Below are 25,712 nucleotides of genomic sequence, written 5' to 3'. Positions count from 1 at the left end.
ACAAAAAATCCAAACCTACATGGCCCTGTGTGAAAAAGTGATTGCCCCCTAAACCTAATAACTGGTTGGGCCACCCTTAGCAGCAACAACTGCAATCAAGCGTTTGCGATAACTTGCAATGAGTCTCTTACAGCACTGTGGAGGAATTTTGGCCCACTCATCTTTGCAGAATTGTTGTAATTCAGCCACATTGGAGGGTTTTCGAGAATGAACCGCCTTTTTAAGGTCATGCCACAGCATCTCAGTAGGATTCAGGTCAGGACTTTGACTAGGCCACTCCAAAGTCTTCATTTTGTTTTTCTTCAGCCATTCAGAGGTGGACTTGCTGGTGTGTTTTGGATCATTGTCCTGCTGCAGAACCCAAGTTCATTTCAGCTTAAGGTCACGAACAGATGTCCAGACATTCTCCTTCAGGATCTTTTGGTAGACAGCAGAATTCATGATTCCATTTATCACAGCAAGTCTTCCAGGTCCTGAAGCAGCAAAACAGCCCCAGACCATACCACCACAATATTTTACTGTTGGAATGATGTTCTTTTTCTGAAATGCGGTGTTACTTTTACGCCAGATGTAATGGGACACACACCTTCCAAAAAGTTCAACTTTTGTCTCGTCAGACCACAGAGTATTTTCCCAAAAGTCTTGGGGAACATCAAGATGTTTTCTGGCAAAATTGAGACGAGCCTTAATGTTCTTTTTGCTCAGCAGTGGTTTTCGTCTTGGAACTCTGCCATGCAGGCCATTTTTGCCCAGTCTCTTTCTTATGGTGGAGTCATGAACACTGACCTTAACTGAGGCAAGTGAGACCTGCAGTTCTTTGGATGTTGTTGTGGGGTCTTTTGTGACCTCTTGGATGAGTCGTCGCTGCGCTCTTGGGGTAATTTTGGTCGGCCGGCCACTCCTGGGAAGGTTCACCCCTGTTCCATGTTTTCGCCATTTGTGGATAATGGCTCTCACTGTGGTTCGCTGGAGTCCCAAAGCTTTAGAAATGGCTTTATAACCTTTTCCAGACTGAGGAATCATTTGGTCTACTTCACTTTGTCAGGCAGGTCCTATTTAAGTGATTTCTTGATTGAGAACAGGTGTGGCAGTAATCAGGCCTGGGTGTGGCTAGAGAAATTGAACTCAGGTTTGATAAACCACAGTTAAGTTATGTTTTAACAGGGGGGGCAATCACTTTTTCACACAGGGCCATGTAGGTTTGGATTTTTTTTCTCCCTTAATAATAAAAACCTTCATTTAAAAACTGCATTTTGTGTTTACTTGTGTTGTCTTTGACTAATATTTAAATTTGTTTGATGATCTGAAACATTTAAGTGTGACGAACATGCAAAAAAAAACAAATAAAAAAAAAATCAGGAAGGGGGCAAACACTTTTTCACATCACTGTAGGTTCATTGTCATAGCGCCACCAACTGATAACAGGATGTCTTCATTGATCAAAGGGGAAGTGTCATATAATTACAGTGTTAGAATATTGTTCCTAGTGTCAATGGCACAACTATGCCACCAACTCTGCTGCACCCTTGGAGCATGGACCCGCCCATAGCTGCTAGCAGCGAGATTTATGATTGTTGTTTCTTATGATATTAACCAACACCCAATGAATTAATGAATTGAGTTGTTTTTTTTTTGTTAGCTGTATTAAAAAAACCCACTTTGCTAGTACAGGGATAGTAGCATTCCATCTTACAAATGACTAGACGTCACTAAGAGCTCCCATAAAGCACCCTTTAAAAACTAAAATCAAATTACAACACCACAGCAGAGGGAGAGAATATCTACACAGCACAGCTTCTCTCATTGACTGTTCTGCTGCACCCAAGTAAGTTGGCTTCCATTTTTATCATAGTATTACATAGTATAGTATATTTTATCTAAGTGGGTTTTTATATTGTTTTTACAATTATTTTATGTGTGGTTATACATGGGGGAGCTTGCCCAGGTAAACAATTGCAGCATGCTTTACAGAAATTGAATTGATGTGCTAGAATACAATGGGCTCCAGAATTACTGGCACCTGTGATAAATATGCACACAAATGCTGTAAACTAAACAAATTATATAATTATTGTCATAACATTTATTTTCCAACATGTATAAAGCAGTGTGCTTTATTAATGATTCAATGAAATCAACCAAGAATTTTCCAATAAAAATGTATTTCCCCAGAAAACAGGTTCCATTCCATTATTCATTATTGGCACCCCTGGTTTGTGCAAAAACTCCTGGTGAAGATTACTTCTAATTTGTGAAAAGGTTAGGGAACACATTTGGAGATATTTTTTACCATTCCTCCATGCAGATCTTTTTCAGAATCATTGATATCCATGGGATACCTCTTCAGTTCAGACTACAGGTATTTCATGGGATTGGCAGCAAAAAAACAATACACAACCAATATCTGCAATTCTTAAACTTCAATCCTTGGGTTACTTACAGTATGGCCTCCCTCACCATCTTTCTTACTGTCCATGGGGATAATATTTGAAAATATGTATGGTATATTTAATTTATTTATTATGCAAAGATTTAAAAAAAGAAAAATAATATCCCAGAAGAGGAATCAAAACAAAAAAATGGCTAATCCAGCAAATCAAACCAAGCTACTGTATTTTAAGAAGCATTGAGGCTGGAATTTCAAAGAAAATTGACATGACTTTTCCCAGGATATAATGATGAAACTGAGACCAGTATTAAATAATTGAATAGCAGTTGGGTAATACAACAAACATATTTTGTTGTGGGTGAGTACATGCCTTCCTGTCACTGGATTGAATCGTTTCAGTTCTTCAAAGGATTCCTCAGGCTGTTCCTATGCCAGAAACTTGACATATTAGACACAAAAAGGATTTTTTTTCTCTCTAAAGGAAAGAGTCATTAATTATTGTCATTAATGATTGTCCCTTAATGCAGGTTCAACTTGATATTTTTCTGCCTAATGATGTTCCAAACATTTTATTTTGGTAGGCCTTGATTGGCGTCTCTGACAAATTTATTTGGATTTTTTAGCCTCGTAATGGCTTCCTTAACTTTCATTGGCAAAACTCTGGTCCTCTTGTTGACTCCAAAGGCAGTGCAAAGCTTAGACTAGATACTGAAAGCTCTCTTATACCTGTGCTTAGGAAGCGATTGAACAGACCTGACTTGACTAATTAGAAACACCTGTGAAGCCAGTTGTCCCAAATATTATGGTGCTCTGAAATGGGGAGACAATCTATAAAAACTTGAGCGAGGAAATAACAAATGGCAGGGAAACTCAACCTCACGTCCTACTGATTATGGTGGTCGTAAGATGAGACGAGTATGAGAAAGGTATGCAAACATCGCCAGGGAGAAAACTGCGGTATAGCCTACCTAGGACCGGAAAAAGGAAAGTGATAACAAAAGACACACGAGACATCCAGGCTCTAATTCCACTGATAAAGCAGGAATACTGACCCTAACACTAGCATACACGGAAAACATTAACAATCTAATTCAACTGACGAAGCAGGATTGCTCTAAAAAAAGAGACAGGAAAACATGAAACACATTAAACCCCTAGTTCCACTGGCGAAGCAGGAATCCTAATAACGGGGTAGGAAGTGTGCACAAGCAGCTACGGAGGTCTCAGTCACGGAACCCCAAGCTTATCGGCAAGTTCGCAAGGTTCTCTAAGAGAGGCAACACTCCAATGATGATGGACACAACTTGACTTTTAGGAAAGTCAGCAACCACAGATATTCAACAGGCGCTCACCTAGGCTCAACTGACTGTGCAGGAGACTTACAAATACGCCAACTGAATGCACCTACTGCTCCAAGGCTTATCAAACTCAGCACCCTGGGCGGACGGCGAGTCCTGCGAGGCTCTCCCATGAGAGGGGCAGTCTCCCAGGACCATGCATTTCATCTCTGTGAACTCCACACACTAAGAGCAAATATAGACAAAAAAAAAAGACACTCTGGGCTATCGGAGGTTGGGAGGTTGGTATATTCAGGGAATATCCAGTGAGTGTAGTCAAAAAACAAGAAATTCATACACGTGAAATCCCGCCAAAACCAAAGTACAGTACTGAGGGAGAAGGCAGTCTCAAAATCAGTATACCATGCAAAAATCCAGTAACCAGGAAAGCTGTTAGCGGGGCAGTAGTGCAGACGGACGGTAGGCAGGCTCAGGGTCGATGACTGCGCAAGAGCCAAGACCGAAGTACAGGCAGGCAATGGTCAACAAAACAGAAGTCAATAACAATGGTCAATAAACAGGCTTGGATCTTAACAAGCAGACAATAGCTTGACAAACCACTTAAACATGCACTGACGAACAGGGGGCAACAATTTTGCAAAGACATGACATGGAGCTGAGCTTATATGCAGGTGTAGACAGGTGCAGACAATTAGCTTGAGAGCAGCATGAGAATGGAAATCAGGAGTGGAGGATTGACAAGTTAACGAGATAATTAGTAATTGTTAGTAATAAACATATCCTGCCCTAGCGTTACTAAATTAGTAAATGACATGCACAAGAAACATAAGGTAACATAGGTTAGAATGTTAGTATTACCCAATCCTGATCCAGCGTTAGTCGATTAGTAAGAAGACAAGGGAAATTGAAACAATTAGGGAAGTGTGAGTGACAGAAAGGGAGAGAGAGAAAGCATGAATGTAAGGTTTGCAGAAAGACACAAAAAAGTGTATGCTAAACAATGAACAGAACAACATAACACGAAACAACATAAATCGTGACATAAGTTTGCAAACTGTGACATGAATAAATTATATGACATGGCAAGACAAAGAAATAAATCGGAACGAGAACTAAACATGAAACATAACATGACATGAAAATGAAACGTAACAAGAAATACAACATAAAAACGCGGTGAGACTAGACAAACATAATACGTGACATGACAATAATATAACTAAGACAATAACTAAACGTGAAACATGACGTGACAAGCATGAAATGTGACAAGAACAATAACGAACTGTGGTTTAGTCAAGGCTTGAACAAACACAACAGTCTCTAGTAAGGATGTTACCTCCGACATCATCGAATTGAGACTTAGTGCTAAATGCACAATAACAGACATAAACGATGACAAAAACAAAAACAATTACTTTTGAAAGAGGCAAAAAGAAACACCTCGCTATACTAAAGTAAACGTAAGATGGCTGTCAAACTGGGAAACAGCACACTACAGGAAACAGAGACACAGCCACAACAAGAATAGTTTCCACATATGGGTAGGGGGAATATTGACTTATCCCCTATGATTGATCAAAGCTGTAGGAGGTCTGAGCCAGCCTTAATTACCAGAGCCTCAGTACTCCTGGGTCCACTTTAACCCAGCCTAAAGCTCCTTCCTTCCTAAAGGTAGCGTTTAAACAAGGTGGACATAACCTATGTGGATGAACAGCCAATGAGAGCAAGCATGCAGAAAAGGGATGCAATAAACTCAAAACTCAAACACTTGGCCTAGACAGAAGGAAGCTGCTAACAGGGTCTCAATTCCCAGAGGAATCCCGTCTTCCAACTGTCGTGTGTCTAACATTTGTGCACAAACAAAAAGTGAAGGTGAATGTATGACAGACTGTCCTCACTACCCCAAGTTGCTGCGTGTTCAGCTCTCATAAACTCCACCACAACAGGTAAATGAGAATCAGTCACATACCTCACATACTGCACAAATGAGAAACAAAAACAAAACGTCCAATGGGAATTGGACAAATAACAAGCGAGTCATCTTCACCACACATGCAGCTGACCTTCCTCAGTAATCAAACGACACGCGGCACACAATTGGAATCAGTAGTCAGCACGAGGGTATTGATTAACTGATAGCCAAAGTGAAAGTAATCACCAAATTGGCAAAATTACGGCAAGTGCGCCCCCCCTGGAAATTCATCAAAACAGACGCCTAGAACCGTGACATATTATACACACAATCCATCCACATTACAAGAATAGTTTACAAGGAAGTAGCGTAATTGTGAAACCTAATGGAGAACTGGATAGCTAGTTAGCTTGCAAGCTGCTGTGAGTGAGTAAACAAGAGTTTATGTCTTTTTGGTGATTTGTACCATTGTGCAATGACTGAAAAACTGTCTAAAATTAGAGGGATCGTCTTGCGTAGGTCTATTTGTTTTATTATTTCGATATTATTTGCTCTTCTTTCTCCGGTCCACTGCTTACGGACACAAATCTCTCTCGCAAATCAAGACCCGCATAGGATAGTCTCTGAATCATTTGAAAGCGGAGGCAGTGTGTAGCTCTGCATCCATGCTTATGTGCAAATTTTGGGCAACATTGCTGCAAGGGATTGACATGCATCGTGAAGAATCGAATGGTTTTTTATCATCAGTGATGCTTGAACCAGAACTGTAAACAAGCATTAGAACGCAAAGCAGTGGTATACAGAAAATGTATCCCTATAAACCAATCAGATTGCAAGATTGCAGTATAGTAGTGTAGTCCATGTTCTGCTGTGTCCCACTGATACACGTTTGGACAGATACATTCTGACTGGTCTCCTCTCCCTCAGTCATGTCCTCAGTGTCACTCAGCTCTCAGCTGGACAAGGTTCAGCTGCAGCGCTACCTCGCCCTGCCCCAGGGTGGCCTGTGTCTGGTGACCTACGTCTGGATTGATCACACCGGAGAGCGTCTGTGCTGCAAGAATCGAACACTGGATTGTGAGCCCGGCAGCATTGAGGGTAATGGGTTCTCATGCACACGTGATCATGTGTATACACATATGCATGCACGTTGCCCCCTTTAATTGTATTTTTTAATTGTTATTTTACCTTCCTTTTACCATCAATTGTATTTTTACTCATTGAAATCACTTTTATATTATCAGCCATTGTAATAATGATGAATAATTATGAGAATATTTACTTTGTCCTCTCTTTGGCAGATATCCCAGAGTGGAATTTCGGCTGCCCCATACACCAACCAGAGGGCTACAAAGGTGACATGTACCTGATCCCCGTGCGGATGTTCCGGGACCCTTTCACCCGTGACCCCAACAAGCTGGTCCTCTGTGAGGTGCTCAACTGCTACCGCGAGCCTGCAGGTACAGTCCTCCCCACATCTGCAGTTGCTGTTTTTACGGCCAGTCCTTTTTCCTCCTGATTCGGAATCTCCAGTTTGTTTGTGATTGAGCTCAGTACTCAATCACAAACACACGCTCTGCCCAGAAACGCTCACTCACTCACTGTCCAACAGGTAGTGCTGAAGTATATGCCCCCTGCTCTGAGACAACAAAAGTGCCCGTTGGATGTACTGATTATTTTTTTTAAGCCCAACTGCACCTTGTGATCAGAATCTCTAGCCTTCACCACTCCATTCCACCCTACAGCACATTTAGAATTTGCCACATAACCCTCTATCTGTACAATGTGCACATGCCCGAGGTCTAAGTCACCTCACAATGTTGAAAGTAGCACTGGCCCGAAATAAGTCAGAACAGGGGCAGATCCGGCCCGGAGTCACTTGCTGCCTGATCTGGTGTTTATTGCTGTTGTAACCAGGAGGGAGGCCACCTCTCCTCTTGCATTGGGTTTTATACCTGACCTACCCTTTAGGCTTCCCCCCTTCCTTTGGACTACACCTCATCACACCTCATCACCCCACATCAGTACCCCAGTTCCACCTGTATGCATTCCCTGGACTTGCACTTATAATGAAATTCAAAGTATTTGGAATCCTTGGCCTCATTCCAATTACTTATTTTACCCTGCCTTGTCTCCTTGTTCCTCATCTGACCCTGAAATAAATTGAGGTACGCAATCGTTAAGGACATTCCAATCTGTTCAAAGTTCCTTGAATGACCTAGGAGCCAGGAGTTAAGAGGCTCCTGAAGATTTCATGAGCAAGGAGGTAATTTCTAGGAATGTGTGGCATATAAACGATGGACTTGTGGATCCACCTCTCCCCATCTGCAGCACATCTGCCACAACTGTAACTGAGGAACATTCCATTTGCTTCAGTCCCTGTCTTTGTGTCCTTTTCTCACTTCATTTCCTTGCCCCCCCAATGGGTGGAGCAAGGAAAGGATGCAAGGAAGGAGGTAAAAAATAAGCGATTGGAAAGAGTTGTGTTCTTGCTGACATCCAGTGGCGATCGTGCCTTTCGTTAGACCCAGAACCCAGGGATCCAAGGGAGCAGGAACAGTTGGGGAAGCAGTTAAATTATCCAGAAACCCTTACCTGACCTTATGCCTGTGTTGTGTTGTCCAGAGCAAAACACACGATTCACCTGCAATAAAGCAATGGAGGCAGCACAGCATTTTCAGCCTTGGTTTGGGATGGAACAAGAGTACGTCCTGCAAGGCATGGATGGGCACCCCTACAGCTGGCCCCAGGGGGGGTTCCCAGGACCCCAGGGTGAGTAGTCCTGAAATCATCACAGTTCATTTAATGTTATTATTATATGAATTTGAATAATAATAATAATAATAATAATAATAATAATAATATAGTAATAATAATAGCAATACTAATTATTATTATTATCATTATTATTATATGAAGAAGCTTTATGTTGAGCAACTAAAAGGACCTAAATGGTGGAACATAAAATGACAGTGGCACATGCTGACTAGACTAGCTAGACACAAGGATATGCAGTTAGTCCTGTTTTCAGGTGTGTTTTATTTGTCGAGAGGGAGAGAGAGCTTTCTCATTAACAAACAAATAAATGCAAATCCTTCCCTTTCACCTTCATGGGATCTGGTAAAAAGGTGTGTCTAAATCATATATCCTCTTTTCCTTCACTGATTCCCTCCTCTGATTTGGTTGATTAGGAGACGAGTGGAGGAAAGGAGAATGCATTTTTCGAGCATTGGGTGTTGCAGATTCTGAGTCTCAGCCACCTACTGTGAAAGGAAGCTAAGTTTTAAGCCCTGGCCTGATCAGATAACACAAACCAATTGTGCCAATATACTTAACCAGTAGAACCAGACTGCAGCGATTCCTGATACAGACAGGCAATCAGACAGGTATATGAAGAGTATGACTGCTGTAGACTCACTTTGTTTTTGTTTTTTACACTGCTGCCATAAAATCAGGGTCAGTTTGGGATAAATTCCTTTTTTGCTTCAGTGAGTTCACAAAATGAACTGAAATTAAACAGAATTAATGAATTAAGGAGCATTATAGTGTCGTGAGCCACGGACCCCTTGCCGAGCTCAGACCTCACGTTCCCACGAGCAGTACCCCACGAGGAGGTGTCTCGGGGACGACCTCAAGTACTCCGAACGTCCTGGAGCCCTGGTAAGTTCTACTGAACTTCCAGCCCAGTCTCGAAGTGAAGGGTGTGATGCAAATCTGGTAATCGATGTCCTGTATTCAATGTATTCCTCTAAAGACTCTATCACATATGATTATAGTAAGATATACTTTATTATAATCAATCAAAAGAATAGAGTTATACAGATTACAGTGTACATATCATCTTTTGCAGTTTGCTAATCACATGCAAGTTACATATACCCCTCTTAGCTCTTTCTAAATTACCTTTCCACCACGATGTTTAAAAATCAAGGTACACCCTTCCTATATCCATCCTCCTCTTTGGCCTTTACCTTATCTTATGGCTCCCCCTTCACGGAGATAAAAGCTACTGAACTTCCATTAATACAATGGGTACGAACACCCCTAAAGTCTACTACTTATTTATATCGTATATAGTATCTTTCTAAAAAATAAAAGACATAAAAATAAAAGGAAACTTATAATGTATTACTTCTATGTATTACTTTTCCTACTTCTACAAGTAATATAGATTATAATTACCACTCATGCCCTAAATATAGCCAGCTTGTTTTCTGCGGGATTTGATCCCTCCTCCTTGCTGTTGATGAGCTCTTTGAACAGCTGCATTGGTTTGGGAATCTGGGGCAGGATCAGGACCCAGACTTTCGAAAGACGTGACTTTGCACTTCGTACTTCTCCTGCCTGTTGTCTGGGATGTGCACTGGTATTTCTTCGAACACGTCGGGGGTTTTTGCAGTGCAGTCGCAGCATGTGCCTCTCCTCACTGACACTGAGGTTAGGGGGGGAGGCTTCAGGTTCTTGCGTGGGTCCAGCAGGAAGGTGTTCTGTAGCGTGGAGGAACCCCGCGTCCCGTCTGTTGGCCTCCAGGTGCAGTTCACGGCTCCAAGCATGTTGTAAAAGCCCTTTAACTCTTTCACCAGCTTTTCTGTATGATGAGGGATGCGCGTGAACACCTCTTCGACATCAGTCCTGCTGTCACAACTCTTGGGCTGAGTCCGCACCACGTACGTCACTCCTCTCTCCATATCCATATCCTGGAGTGGCGCGCAGAGGGAGCGCGCCACTCCAGCTTGACTGTCTTGCGTTGCTCTCTCTTCAACAGCTCGTAGATATCTTCTGAAGCCAAATTCTGGGATCCTGCTCCAAGGTCTAAAAACTTATCCCTTATATATCTTTTTTGCATACAAAAGTGTACCTTTTTTGATAAGAAATGCCCCCATTATGTCAAGCGGGAAGACATTTATCTTTTATATAACCTGTTTTTCAATGACCATATTAATTATTTCTGTTTTTCCAATTGTCATTTTCTCATACCTCAAAAGAACTGTCCCCAATATTTTATTTCATGGGCCCCTCTGGTTTGGGAATTTCCCCCATCTTAATATATGAGTGGAAAAACACTAGCCCTTATGTTGTTTTTAATGAACCTATTCATCACTGGTGTCTGTGTCAGTTTCATAATCTCTCCTTGACTTCCTCCAAACTTTGATTTCATGCAAGCCAGACGTTAAAGCCTGCCACCATCCCAACACCCTCTTCAGGTGCCCCTTTTTGTGGCGCCTTAAGGGATCTACAAAGGACATCCAGCTAATAGCTGAGTGTAAATCATCCGCCATTAATCATTAATTTTCTTTCGGTATTGACATCCCTTCCGTTTTCCTTATTTTTGTTTTTCTTTAGCCAGGCATTGTGCCCCTCCCCTGTAGGGTTGGGGTATTCTCAGTCAGAACTTTAACCTTGCTCCTTAAAACCCTAAATCTAAGTCCCCCGACTTCAGACTCCTCTACTGACAAGCATGGCTGCTCATTCTCTGAACCACATATTTTTCTTCTTACGGGCGTTCTTACTACCACCTCGATGGCGTGTGCGAGGGGTTAACAATGCATTCCTTTCTAACCCATCCCCCGTCAATCTCTCATCAGGGGGGCCTAGGGCCGGGTCCTCGACACCCCCTTCAACCCCTCGCACTAAGCCAATCTTAGCCCGTAAGTGCCTCTCAATTAACTCACATAGCGTTAATATCCAAGTATCAAACGGTAGGGAGTACCAAATACTAACTGGGCTCCCATCTATCATCCTCCTCATTGTTTTTTATCATCAATCAAGCCCATGAGCACACCTACCAATGGGAAAGTATTCTGCCCTATCTCCTGCACATATGCCTATATGACGTAAGCTGAGGAGAGCACTCACCCCTCCCTTACATTTTTTCTGGTTATCTGTCACAAGAACAATTTATTATTTAATAGTCCTCTGACTATATGCATGAGAATACATATCTGTATATATAAATGTGTGTGCTAATATAAAAACAAAAAATAAAAGAATAAAACAATGATACAACCAATAGTCCCAAAAGCCACTCCTTTACAGGAGCCTCGTATCCAAAGTCCTGTCCATTCCTGAGCATTGTCTTCATGTTGAAGCAGACGCATTCCAGGCATCCCCGCATGCCTCCTCGCAGCGTGAAATGGGCAACGTCTCTCACATCCTCAAAGCAGATGATGCACCGACTCCTTGGGATCTTTCCTCCTTCAGGTTCAGGAATACAGCGTGTAATCTGGAAACTGTTCCTTCCATCGAGGAAGGCTTGTTGTTCCAGGAAAGCCTTTCTGTACACATCACCACCTCCTGTCCTTGGTTGGTACTTCTCCTTCAGAGGTATACCCCAAACTGTCTTTAAAAATAAAATAATATATAGATAATACAAACCCCTTCCCCACATAGTTCTCCCCGTTCGAGTGTTTTTATAGCTGTCGAGAGGGTACTTTTTTCTCTTGATTATATATTTAGTTTGTTGTTTCCCTTCAAGGTCTTCGTAGATATACGGAAATATATTTCTGCGTATTGTCACAATATCTTGTTTTTCCTCATTATAAGGATAGAATTTAATCATGCTGATACATGTTATGGGTGTGAATAATCCCTCTGACAATGGGTAATTTGGAATGTCTGTATATACAGTCATTGTATTCTCTAAAATTTCAAATTTTTCTCTGTGATTGTCTAGGTTGATAATATTGATGCATTCATTCTTGTTCAAGATAAAGCATGGGGTGCAGAGACTACCGTATAGGCCCCTGGCCCCCCTCCTAGACCTCACGGTTTTCTCACAGTTCAGACAGGAATCTAGTGGGGGTATTTGAGGTTGCAGGTGTTAAATAACCTTTTCTTATCTCCAAAAGCAAACAAAGTATTCACTATATGATTACGATACCCTCCTAATTCTATGGGATTTCTGGGTGTATCTGTTTCATTTGCGAACCCCTCTTTTAGGGCTGTCACTGGGAATTGTGATTCACTGGCTTCCACTTGTTCTTTTTCCACAATCCATTTCCCGGTTTTATTCTGTAAGAGATCAAATACAATTTTTCTTTATTTTATATTATTTTTCCATCCTACCTCTACTAGAATATATAAGTTTTTCCATGCGCTTTTGATTATCTATATTCCCTAGGAACTTAATTCTTTTATATATTTACACGGTTTCGATTAGACCCGGTGAACAATTTAGGGGATTATTATTATTATTACTTTTTTTATGGATACACACTACAAAATTTCTCTTTTCCTTGTGAGAATGGTTATTTATTAACCAGCAGGATTTTTCCCAATCAATCTTAAACGTTCAAAGGATCAAGTTACATCTCTGTTGGATGCGTAGATTTATGTATACGGTTTGCTGGTTTGGTGCAGGAGGCCATGCAACTATTCTTACACGGGACATCTCTCTTTGGAGTTCATTTTTGAATTTGTAACTTCAGTGTGCGGATTCCTGTGAATCCCCTTCTTTGTTTGGAGGCCCTAGGCCTCAGATGTCAATTTTGATTTCTAAGTACACAAGATATATAAATCATTCTCTGGGCTCCTGCCCCTACATTTTGGATTCACAAGTATTTGCATTTCCATGGACATACAACTGAGGACTGTTATTATTTGTGACCCATCGAACACAAGCATGATCAGGTATAGCATTTATATTATTTCTTAATACCTGCCTATTAAAAAATTTTTAGAATTTAGAAATCCCATAGCCAATGCATGTTGTATTAATACTAGCCACTTAGTAAATTTGTAATTCCATATTTGTATTCATAAGGTGCCTGTTATTGACAAAAAATCAAATCTCATATTCAGCATTCAAATTACATTTGTTATCTTTGTCTGAAATCTTGTCCTGAAATCCGCATTCCAAATAAAACCATATTTTGATTTTAGAATTCAATTAATAATTTGTACTCCTAATGAGTTTAATTACTGTTACTATGTTACCAAGATTCAAATCAAGAGCTCGGAGGAGGGAACTCACCATGGATAGAGCTAACGGTATTGCTTCACCGTTATCCCGCACTCCCAGATTTCCTTCCCCTGATACATTCCCGATTAGGCTCATGGTTTCATAGGAACTGTTCCAAGTTGCCATTATTCCAATATGCTTGCCTCAGTTGTTTTTCTGCTGTGACCTGTGTCTCTGACTGTTCCAGGCTTTATAACTTATCTGTTTGTGTTTTGGGTAGCCATTTTGGTTTTTGAGGTCAGTATCCCTCACCCCTCTATCTTTTCCTTATGTCTATCTTAGGCCTCCCTTAACAGTTAGTGATTTCTTGCCGGGGTCGTCGGGTCAAGATTTCAGCAAAAGTACGCTGATGCTCATGCTCTTGTTTTTGAGACTCGAGCTTGTGATATGAATACTGTTGTCTATGACGCCTGCACCTTAAGCATACAAAAATGACATATATTATTCCTATGATTAATATTCCAACTCCTATAACCCATACCCAGGGCCCAAACAGGGATTTAATAGTGTCCCATCCCCAGGACATGATATTAGAAGTGGTTTCTTTAAACATATTTACTCCATTATTCACTCCTTGTTTAACTCCTGTCCAGATTGCTCTGATCACATTAGAGACCCCTCCTCTCCCTATAAAAATACGTTTACTTGTATTGCTATAAAGAGTTAAGTTTCTCATCCACTTATATCCTTCGTATACATGTCCTGCATTAATCATCTCCTTCCAAGCTTTCCATACCAGACGCAAGTCGTCTCGAAGGTCACAAGCTGGCTGTTGCCATATTAACTCTTTTCCTCTCTTACAGGTGTTATCTGATTTACTATATACAACCTTTTCCCAAATTTGTCATTAAAATATATTAGTTGAGGCTTAGCTCCATGTTCTTGCTTCCCTGTGTAATTAGTTCTGAGCGGTGGCACGAAGTGGTCAGGGACATAATTTTTAAAATAGTCCTGGTTTTGTGCATTATTCCCTATATCTCCAGCATAGGCCTCCCACCAACCACTCATTAACGTATAATGAATCCACTCTTCCTTGTAATCTGTTTTAGGATCTTTTCCTTTCATAACTTTGTTCCAGTACCAACTTATCCAATTCCTAAGTTGTTCTTCTACGGGCCTATATCTGAAGGTTACGTATTCATCATCTTCCCAGGTGCATGCCATTGTCATTACACCCTTTTTAATGTCGTTTTTAGAGATTGATTTTTCCCTTATATCTTTTTCGTCTTCTATATATACTGATATTGCATACTCTCTCATTTCTTCTATCATCTCCCTTTCTTTCTGAAGTATCTTCTCTACTATTTCTCGAGAAGGTATTACTGTCTTAATCAATAACGATGGCATTGCTTGGATTGTATCAGCTGCCCAAATGCCCTTTCGAAATTTATCTTGACTCCAATAGGCTAATGTACACAGTAAAGTTCTATTCTGATATACATATGTATTTGTCCACCCTAGTTCCTTTTGCATCTTTATTGATTTATCTATTTTGGGATATTGTTGCGGGTCCCCTATATATAGACTAGTCAGTAGTGGTGTTGTGGGTCCCCATATTATTCCTCGTTGTTCTAATTGTGACCATCGAAGTCCAGTGTAACTCGGTAACCCTTTCCTTATAAGCAAGGGGTATCTAAGCTCACATCTCCTTGCCTTTTGAGTATTTTTTGTCGGGACCTCCCGCTTTACTTTATGCCCCAATGAGCTTGGATAATATCGAGTTTGCCTGCCTCTTGAACATTTCTGTTTCCTGTCTGTGTTGATACAGCTGACATCGCATTCTATCATACTGGATTTCCGACCTCCTTGAGTCAAATAGTGACAGCATGTTTCGTTTTTCATTTCCTGACCGCAATTTTCAGTACTATTTTCACTTCCTGGTGATGTCATGTTGTATTCACACCAGATCACATTTATTTCCTTAGTAACGCATGTGTATTGGTAAGGGACTCTATATTTCATTACATAATTTCCTAATCCTATTACTACTACAAAAATTATTAACCCTAGTATTGCTAACCCTTTCTTTTCCCGATCTTGTCCCTTCTTCAAAGACTCACTGCGCAGGATTTGTTGATTTTTCTTTTGATTTCGGATTTTCATGTACTCTGTCAGCATTTCCTGATCGGAAACACCCGCTGAAGCACGACATTCTCGGCCTCCTTGTGCATCGTTGCTGAGAAGCATCTCTAGGTCCTCCATTGTTCGGGTTATTTCTCAGTGGTATTGTAGTAGCAAAATCGTGGACGTCCTTGTACTCTGGCTCGGGGTCTGGAACTACAGGTTCAGCTGCTTTTCCGTCAGCTTCTGTAGACAGGGGTTCCACTGAGTGCCTAGCCGAAATATATAAGAGTATACACCTTCGCCAACCCCAACTCTGGTGGTGACTGTTATGGTTAGTGTGTAAAGAGGCCCTGTGGCCTCGTCTTTATCATCAGAATGGTTGCGGCGAGGGTTTATCCGCCCTGTGGCTCCCCTCCGAGATTCCTCAACCACAATTGTTTCTCTTACTTGCCCTTTATCATTAATTATGCCTTCTGCGCACACAATTAATTGTCTTCTCACCCCTTTTAATATCCCTTCTACAGGGAAAGCGTGTAACCTGAAGTATGCCACTTGCCCTACTTTTTGTGCTCTAGCTTTGAACTTTCTCATTAATAAATCTGTATCACTGCTGTACCATGCTCTGGTTTTATGATCCCCAAAAGGTATGTCTAGTACTTCAGCATCTTCTGGTGGGTACAGACAATTTTTAACTTCCTCTTTATAATCTGTTAATCTCCATACTACTCTTCCTTCTCTATTTATGGCTTTTCGCCTAAACCTCATAGGTCTGGTATCTGTCTCTCCCCTTCGGTTAACCATCAGCAGCCAGGTGGGCCCATAGTTGTATGTCTGTTCAATAACATTTCTTAGTTGGTCGTCTCTTTGTCTACCCATAATGGGCTGGGCATATGTTGACTTTTCCTGACCTTTGGAGGTCTCGTTTTTATCATAGGGGATTAATGCATGAGTGAGGCCCGCTGCTACAGCTGATCCCTCGAAAGTGAGTTCCCTGCACTCATTACATGTCACAAGTTCCCCTTCTGCTGTTTCAAGGCAGCTACATTTTTTCCTAGGCTGCCCCCCCTTCTCAGGCCCCTCTATTTCTCTGGCCATGAGAAAAGTGGTATTTGTCGCAATGCTAATCCTGCACTGTCCACAGACCACTAATCTGTGCATCATTACTACTGGAGAATGCCCTGTCTGGGTTGTCATTCCCCATAGGGCGTCCCCTGGTAACCCCTCTATTTTTGGGGGTACTCTTGCCCCACCAGGTCCCTGATATCCTGGCCTTAATTCATTACATGAACACATGATGCAACAGCCTGGTCCTTTAATTTCTTCCAGCACTGGACAAGGTTTTATTAATTTCTGGCCCCCATGTTGTGCCAGGTCATGACCTTTTCTAGCTGTTAAAACTCTAAATGTTCCCTCTGTCTGTCTGACCACCTTGACCCAGACTTTAGGGAACAAGCTTTTAGGCAGTAAATATTTCTGTGATCCTATCTCCATTATATTTTCTTACACTGTGCTACTGAGGTTATTCCTCCCTTTTTCAATTCTACCGTGTTTTTATCTAACACTTTCTCTACCCTATCTATAGGTCCAAACCTCACCTTTACAGGGACACCTGGTTGTGGGCCTTGATTTCTAGTTCTGACTTGATCTCCTACCTGTAAGGGGCACAGAGGAGCGGTATTTACTAGTGGTCTCCCTGTTTCTCTGGTTTCATATTCCCTTTGGAACATTTTATAAAAGGCCGTGCCCCCCCCCCCGTAGTGTCATAGTCATTTATCTGCTCATGTAATTTTATGAGGTTCTGATCCCAATCCTTGCTATTACAAGTTTTAGCTATTAATCTCTTCACTGTTTGTATCTTCCTCTCTACTATCCCATTTGCTTGGGGATGATAGGGTGGGGAAAATATTCTTTCTATATTGTTTTTGATACACCATTTATTGATAAGGGTATCCTTGAAATGTGCTCCATTGTCTGATCTAATTTCTTTAGGTTTTCCTATTGCCATTACTGTGCTTTCTAGCTTGGCTAGAATCTGTCTCCCCGTACCTTGCCGCAGAGGATGGACCAGGGTGTACCCAGTGCACGAATCAACTATTATCAGCAAGTATCGGTGCCCCCCTGTGGATCGTACTACAGGACCGGCCACGTCCATGCAAATACTTCCCCAGGGTACTCCCGACCTTATAGTTAATCCAGCACTCCACAGGCCGTGTGGTGTATTAATCATCTGGCATTGTGAGCAGTTCTTAACTACTCCCTTCACTACCTCTTTCAGCTTGGGTATATGTAACCTATTCAAGTTCTTAATTACATTAAAAGAGAAATGTCCATTCTCTTTATGTATTTTCCGAACCAATACCTCTCCCTCTGTCGGAGGCGCGACTTGTTTAGTCCCTAGTAGTCCCTACTATGGGCTATTCTTTATTAGATAATATATTTCTATATGTGGGTCTGGCATATCACTGACAGCCATTTTCCCACCTATTTATAGATTGATATGTATACTATTACTTTATTAGAATTTACTGTCCTATACAGTTTTCTAATATTGTAACTTATTCTAAATTACTTCGATTCCTTTTGAGTTCGAGTATTTACGGTTTCACTACTTAGGTGTCCAGCACCTTTCTCTTCAGTGCCAGTAATCAACTCGAGACCCTCGAGTAGGAATCCACTCGGACAATGCCTCAATAGGCCGTGAGCAATTCTCTGCTGCTCGTGCCCCACGTTGGGCGCCAAAATTGTCGTGAGCCACGGACCCCTTGCCGAGCTCAGACCTCACGTTCCCACGAGCAGTACCCCACGAGGAGGTGTCTCGGGGACGACCTCAAGTACTCCGAACGTCCTGGAGCCCTGGTAAGTTCTACTGAACTTCCAGCCCAGTCTCGAAATGAAGGGTGTGATGCAAATCTGGTAATCGATGTCCTGTATTCAATGTATTCCTCTAAAGACTCTATCACATATGATTATAGTAAGATATACTTTATTATAATCAATCAAAAGAATAGAGTTATACAGATTACAGTGTACATATCATCTTTTGCAGTTTGCTAATCACATGCAAGTTACATATACCCCTCTTAGCTCTTTCTAAATTACCTTTCCACCACGATGTTTAAAAATCAAGGTACACCCTTCCTATATCCATCCTCCTCTTTGGCCTTTACCTTATCTTATGGCTCCCCCTTCACGGAGATAAAAGCTACTGAACTTCCATTAATACAATGGGTACGAACACCCCTAAAGTCTACTACTTATTTATATCGTATATAGTATCTTTCTAAAAAATAAAAGACATAAAAATAAAAGGAAACTTATAATGTATTACTTCTATGTATTACTTTTCCTACTTCTACAAGTAATATAGATTATAATTACCACTCATGCCCTAAATATAGCCAGCTTGTTTTCTGCGGGATTTGATCCCTCCTCCTTGCTGTTGATGAGCTCTTTGAACAGCTGCATTGGTTTGGGAATCTGGGGCAGGATCAGGACCCAGACTTTCGAAAGACGTGACTTTGCACTTCGTACTTCTCCTGCCTGTTGTCTGGGATGTGCACTGGTATTTCTTCGAACACGTCGGGGGTTTTTGCAGTGCAGTCGCAGCATGTGCCTCTCCTCACTGACACTGAGGTTAGGGGGGGAGGCTTCAGGTTCTTGCGTGGGTCCAGCAGGAAGGTGTTCTGTAGCGTGGAGGAACCCCGCGTCCCGTCTGTTGGCCTCCAGGTGCAGTTCACGGCTCCAAGCATGTTGTAAAAGCCCTTTAACTCTTTCACCAGCTTTTCTGTATGATGAGGGATGCGCGTGAACACCTCTTCGACATCAGTCCTGCTGTCACAACTCTTGGGCTGAGTCCGCACCACGTACGTCACTCCTCTCTCCATATCCATATCCTGGAGTGGCGCGCAGAGGGAGCGCGCCACTCCAGCTTGACTGTCTTGCGTTGCTCTCTCTTCAACAGCTCGTAGATATCTTCTGAAGCCAAATTCTGGGATCCTGCTCCAAGGTCTAAAAACTTATCCCTTATATATCTTTTTTGCATACAAAAGTGTACCTTTTTTGATAAGAAATGCCCCCATTATGTCAAGCGGGAAGACATTTATCTTTTATATAACCTGTTTTTCAATGACCATATTAATTATTTCTGTTTTTCCAATTGTCATTTTCTCATACCTCAAAAGAACTGTCCCCAATATTTTATTTCATGGGCCCCTCTGGTTTGGGAATTTCCCCCATCTTAATATATGAGTGGAAAAACACTAGCCCTTATGTTGTTTTTAATGAACCTATTCATCACTGGTGTCTGTGTCAGTTTCATAATCTCTCCTTGACTTCCTCCAAACTTTGATTTCATGCAAGCCAGACGTTAAAGCCTGCCACCATCCCAACACCCTCTTCAGGTGCCCCTTTTTGTGGCGCCTTAAGGGATCTACAAAGGACATCCAGCTAATAGCTGAGTGTAAATCATCCGCCATTAATCATTAATTTTCTTTCGGTATTGACATCCCTTCCGTTTTCCTTATTTTTGTTTTTCTTTAGCCAGGCATTGTGCCCCTCCCCTGTAGGGTTGGGGTATTCTCAGTCAGAACTTTAACCTTGCTCCTTAAAACCCTAAATCTAAGTCCCCCGACTTCAGACTCCTCTACTGACAAGCATGGCTGCTCATTCTCTGAACCACATATTTTTCTTCTTACGGGCGTTCTTACTACCACCTCGATGGCGTGTGCGAGGGGTTAACAATGCATTCCTTTCTAACCCATCCCCCGTCAATCTCTCATCAGGGGGGCCTAGGGCCGGGTCCTCGACACCCCCTTCAACCCCTCGCACTAAGCCAATCTTAGCCCGTAAGTGCCTCTCAATTAACTCACATAGCGTTAATATCCAAGTATCAAACGGTAGGGAGTACCAAATACTAACTGGGCTCCCATCTATCATCCTCCTCATTGTTTTTTATCATCAATCAAGCCCATGAGCACACCTACCAATGGGAAAGTATTCTGCCCTATCTCCTGCACATATGCCTATATGACGTAAGCTGAGGAGAGCACTCACCCCTCCCTTACATTTTTTCTGGTTATCTGTCACAAGAACAATTTATTATTTAATAGTCCTCTGACTATATGCATGAGAATACATATCTGTATATATAAATGTGTGTGCTAATATAAAAACAAAAAATAAAAGAATAAAACAATGATACAACCAATAGTCCCAAAAGCCACTCCTTTACAGGAGCCTCGTATCCAAAGTCCTGTCCATTCCTGAGCATTGTCTTCATGTTGAAGCAGACGCATTCCAGGCATCCCCGCATGCCTCCTCGCAGCGTGAAATGGGCAACGTCTCTCACATCCTCAAAGCAGATGATGCACCGACTCCTTGGGATCTTTCCTCCTTCAGGTTCAGGAATACAGCGTGTAATCTGGAAACTGTTCCTTCCATCGAGGAAGGCTTGTTGTTCCAGGAAAGCCTTTCTGTACACATCACCACCTCCTGTCCTTGGTTGGTACTTCTCCTTCAGAGGTATACCCCAAACTGTCTTTAAAAATAAAATAATATATAGATAATACAAACCCCTTCCCCACATAGTTCTCCCCGTTCGAGTGTTTTTATAGCTGTCGAGAGGGTACTTTTTTCTCTTGATTATATATTTAGTTTGTTGTTTCCCTTCAAGGTCTTCGTAGATATACGGAAATATATTTCTGCGTATTGTCACAATATCTTGTTTTTCCTCATTATAAGGATAGAATTTAATCATGCTGATACATGTTATGGGTGTGAATAATCCCTCTGACAATGGGTAATTTGGAATGTCTGTATATACAGTCATTGTATTCTCTAAAATTTCAAATTTTTCTCTGTGATTGTCTAGGTTGATAATATTGATGCATTCATTCTTGTTCAAGATAAAGCATGGGGTGCAGAGACTACCGTATAGGCCCCTGGCCCCCCTCCTAGACCTCACGGTTTTCTCACAGTTCAGACAGGAATCTAGTGGGGGTATTTGAGGTTGCAGGTGTTAAATAACCTTTTCTTATCTCCAAAAGCAAACAAAGTATTCACTATATGATTACGATACCCTCCTAATTCTATGGGATTTCTGGGTGTATCTGTTTCATTTGCGAACCCCTCTTTTAGGGCTGTCACTGGGAATTGTGATTCACTGGCTTCCACTTGTTCTTTTTCCACAATCCATTTCCCGGTTTTATTCTGTAAGAGATCAAATACAATTTTTCTTTATTTTATATTATTTTTCCATCCTACCTCTACTAGAATATATAAGTTTTTCCATGCGCTTTTGATTATCTATATTCCCTAGGAACTTAATTCTTTTATATATTTACACGGTTTCGATTAGACCCGGTGAACAATTTAGGGGATTATTATTATTATTACTTTTTTTATGGATACACACTACAAAATTTCTCTTTTCCTTGTGAGAATGGTTATTTATTAACCAGCAGGATTTTTCCCAATCAATCTTAAACGTTCAAAGGATCAAGTTACATCTCTGTTGGATGCGTAGATTTATGTATACGGTTTGCTGGTTTGGTGCAGGAGGCCATGCAACTATTCTTACACGGGACATCTCTCTTTGGAGTTCATTTTTGAATTTGTAACTTCAGTGTGCGGATTCCTGTGAATCCCCTTCTTTGTTTGGAGGCCCTAGGCCTCAGATGTCAATTTTGATTTCTAAGTACACAAGATATATAAATCATTCTCTGGGCTCCTGCCCCTACATTTTGGATTCACAAGTATTTGCATTTCCATGGACATACAACTGAGGACTGTTATTATTTGTGACCCATCGAACACAAGCATGATCAGGTATAGCATTTATATTATTTCTTAATACCTGCCTATTAAAAAATTTTTAGAATTTAGAAATCCCATAGCCAATGCATGTTGTATTAATACTAGCCACTTAGTAAATTTGTAATTCCATATTTGTATTCATGCCTGTTATTGACAAAAAATCAAATCTCATATTCAGCATTCAAATTACATTTGTTATCTTTGTCTGAAATCTTGTCCTGAAATCCGCATTCCAAATAAAACCATATTTTGATTTTAGAATTCAATTAATAATTTGTACTCCTAATGAGTTTAATTACTGTTACTATGTTACCAAGATTCAAATCAAGAGCTCGGAGGAGGGAACTCACCATGGATAGAGCTAACGGTATTGCTTCACCGTTATCCCGCACTCCCAGATTTCCTTCCCCTGATACATTCCCGATTAGGCTCATGGTTTCATAGGAACTGTTCCAAGTTGCCATTATTCCAATATGCTTGCCTCAGTTGTTTTTCTGCTGTGACCTGTGTCTCTGACTGTTCCAGGCTTTATAACTTATCTGTTTGTGTTTTGGGTAGCCATTTTGGTTTTTGAGGTCAGTATCCCTCACCCCTCTATCTTTTCCTTATGTCTATCTTAGGCCTCCCTTAACAGTTAGTGATTTCTTGCCGGGGTCGTCGGGTCAAGATTTCAGCAAAAGTACGCTGATGCTCATGCTCTTGTTTTTGAGACTCGAGCTTGTGATATGAATACTGTTGTCTATGACGCCTGCACCTTAAGCATACAAAAATGACATATATTATTCCTATGATTAATATTCCAACTCCTATAACCCATACCCAGGGCCCAAACAGGGATTTAATAGTGTCCCATCCCCAGGACATGATATTAGAAGTGGTTTCTTTAAACATATTTACTCCATTATTCACTCCTTGTTTAACTCCTGTCCAGATTGCTCTGATCACATTAGAGACCCCTCCTCTCCCTATAAAAATACGTTTACTTGTATTGCTATAAAGAGTTAAGTTTCTCATCCACTTATATCCTTCGTATACATGTCCTGCATTAATCATCTCCTTCCAAGCTTTCCATACCAGACGCAAGTCGTCTCGAAGGTCACAAGCTGGCTGTTGCCATATTAACTCTTTTCCTCTCTTACAGGTGTTATCTGATTTACTATATACAACCTTTTCCCAAATTTGTCATTAAAATATATTAGTTGAGGCTTAGCTCCATGTTCTTGCTTCCCTGTGTAATTAGTTCTGAGCGGTGGCACGAAGTGGTCAGGGACATAATTTTTAAAATAGTCCTGGTTTTGTGCATTATTCCCTATATCTCCAGCATAGGCCTCCCACCAACCACTCATTAACGTATAATGAATCCACTCTTCCTTGTAATCTGTTTTAGGATCTTTTCCTTTCATAACTTTGTTCCAGTACCAACTTATCCAATTCCTAAGTTGTTCTTCTACGGGCCTATATCTGAAGGTTACGTATTCATCATCTTCCCAGGTGCATGCCATTGTCATTACACCCTTTTTAATGTCGTTTTTAGAGATTGATTTTTCCCTTATATCTTTTTCGTCTTCTATATATACTGATATTGCATACTCTCTCATTTCTTCTATCATCTCCCTTTCTTTCTGAAGTATCTTCTCTACTATTTCTCGAGAAGGTATTACTGTCTTAATCAATAACGATGGCATTGCTTGGATTGTATCAGCTGCCCAAATGCCCTTTCGAAATTTATCTTGACTCCAATAGGCTAATGTACACAGTAAAGTTCTATTCTGATATACATATGTATTTGTCCACCCTAGTTCCTTTTGCATCTTTATTGATTTATCTATTTTGGGATATTGTTGCGGGTCCCCTATATATAGACTAGTCAGTAGTGGTGTTGTGGGTCCCCATATTATTCCTCGTTGTTCTAATTGTGACCATCGAAGTCCAGTGTAACTCGGTAACCCTTTCCTTATAAGCAAGGGGTATCTAAGCTCACATCTCCTTGCCTTTTGAGTATTTTTTGTCGGGACCTCCCGCTTTACTTTATGCCCCAATGAGCTTGGATAATATCGAGTTTGCCTGCCTCTTGAACATTTCTGTTTCCTGTCTGTGTTGATACAGCTGACATCGCATTCTATCATACTGGATTTCCGACCTCCTTGAGTCAAATAGTGACAGCATGTTTCGTTTTTCATTTCCTGACCGCAATTTTCAGTACTATTTTCACTTCCTGGTGATGTCATGTTGTATTCACACCAGATCACATTTATTTCCTTAGTAACGCATGTGTATTGGTAAGGGACTCTATATTTCATTACATAATTTCCTAATCCTATTACTACTACAAAAATTATTAACCCTAGTATTGCTAACCCTTTCTTTTCCCGATCTTGTCCCTTCTTCAAAGACTCACTGCGCAGGATTTGTTGATTTTTCTTTTGATTTCGGATTTTCATGTACTCTGTCAGCATTTCCTGATCGGAAACACCCGCTGAAGCACGACATTCTCGGCCTCCTTGTGCATCGTTGCTGAGAAGCATCTCTAGGTCCTCCATTGTTCGGGTTATTTCTCAGTGGTATTGTAGTAGCAAAATCGTGGACGTCCTTGTACTCTGGCTCGGGGTCTGGAACTACAGGTTCAGCTGCTTTTCCGTCAGCTTCTGTAGACAGGGGTTCCACTGAGTGCCTAGCCGAAATATATAAGAGTATACACCTTCGCCAACCCCAACTCTGGTGGTGACTGTTATGGTTAGTGTGTAAAGAGGCCCTGTGGCCTCGTCTTTATCATCAGAATGGTTGCGGCGAGGGTTTATCCGCCCTGTGGCTCCCCTCCGAGATTCCTCAACCACAATTGTTTCTCTTACTTGCCCTTTATCATTAATTATGCCTTCTGCGCACACAATTAATTGTCTTCTCACCCCTTTTAATATCCCTTCTACAGGGAAAGCGTGTAACCTGAAGTATGCCACTTGCCCTACTTTTTGTGCTCTAGCTTTGAACTTTCTCATTAATAAATCTGTATCACTGCTGTACCATGCTCTGGTTTTATGATCCCCAAAAGGTATGTCTAGTACTTCAGCATCTTCTGGTGGGTACAGACAATTTTTAACTTCCTCTTTATAATCTGTTAATCTCCATACTACTCTTCCTTCTCTATTTATGGCTTTTCGCCTAAACCTCATAGGTCTGGTATCTGTCTCTCCCCTTCGGTTAACCATCAGCAGCCAGGTGGGCCCATAGTTGTATGTCTGTTCAATAACATTTCTTAGTTGGTCGTCTCTTTGTCTA

The 25,712-nt window shown here is 41.2% G+C and overlaps 1 protein-coding gene across 1 annotated transcript in view; it reads left to right on the top strand.

Moving 5' to 3' along the window:
* Positions 1-1,769: 1,769 nt before the first annotated feature.
* Positions 1,770-25,712, top strand: part of LOC133141864 (glutamine synthetase-like) — a 29,787-nt gene continuing 5,844 nt past the window's right edge. Inside the window, exons 1-4 of the mRNA XM_061262659.1 lie at positions 1,770-1,825; positions 6,530-6,700; positions 6,904-7,062; positions 8,228-8,374. Of these exons, the coding sequence (XP_061118643.1) occupies positions 6,532-6,700; positions 6,904-7,062; positions 8,228-8,374 (475 nt within the window). The 5' untranslated portion in view covers positions 1,770-1,825; positions 6,530-6,531. The remainder of the gene's footprint in view (positions 1,826-6,529; positions 6,701-6,903; positions 7,063-8,227; positions 8,375-25,712) is intronic.

Source organism: Conger conger, chromosome 12 (genome assembly GCF_963514075.1).
Source record: "Conger conger chromosome 12, fConCon1.1, whole genome shotgun sequence".
NCBI lineage: Eukaryota > Metazoa > Chordata > Actinopteri > Anguilliformes > Congridae > Conger > Conger conger.
The sequence above is the reverse complement of the archived record's forward strand: the minus strand, read 5'-3'. Positions and strand labels throughout refer to the sequence as shown.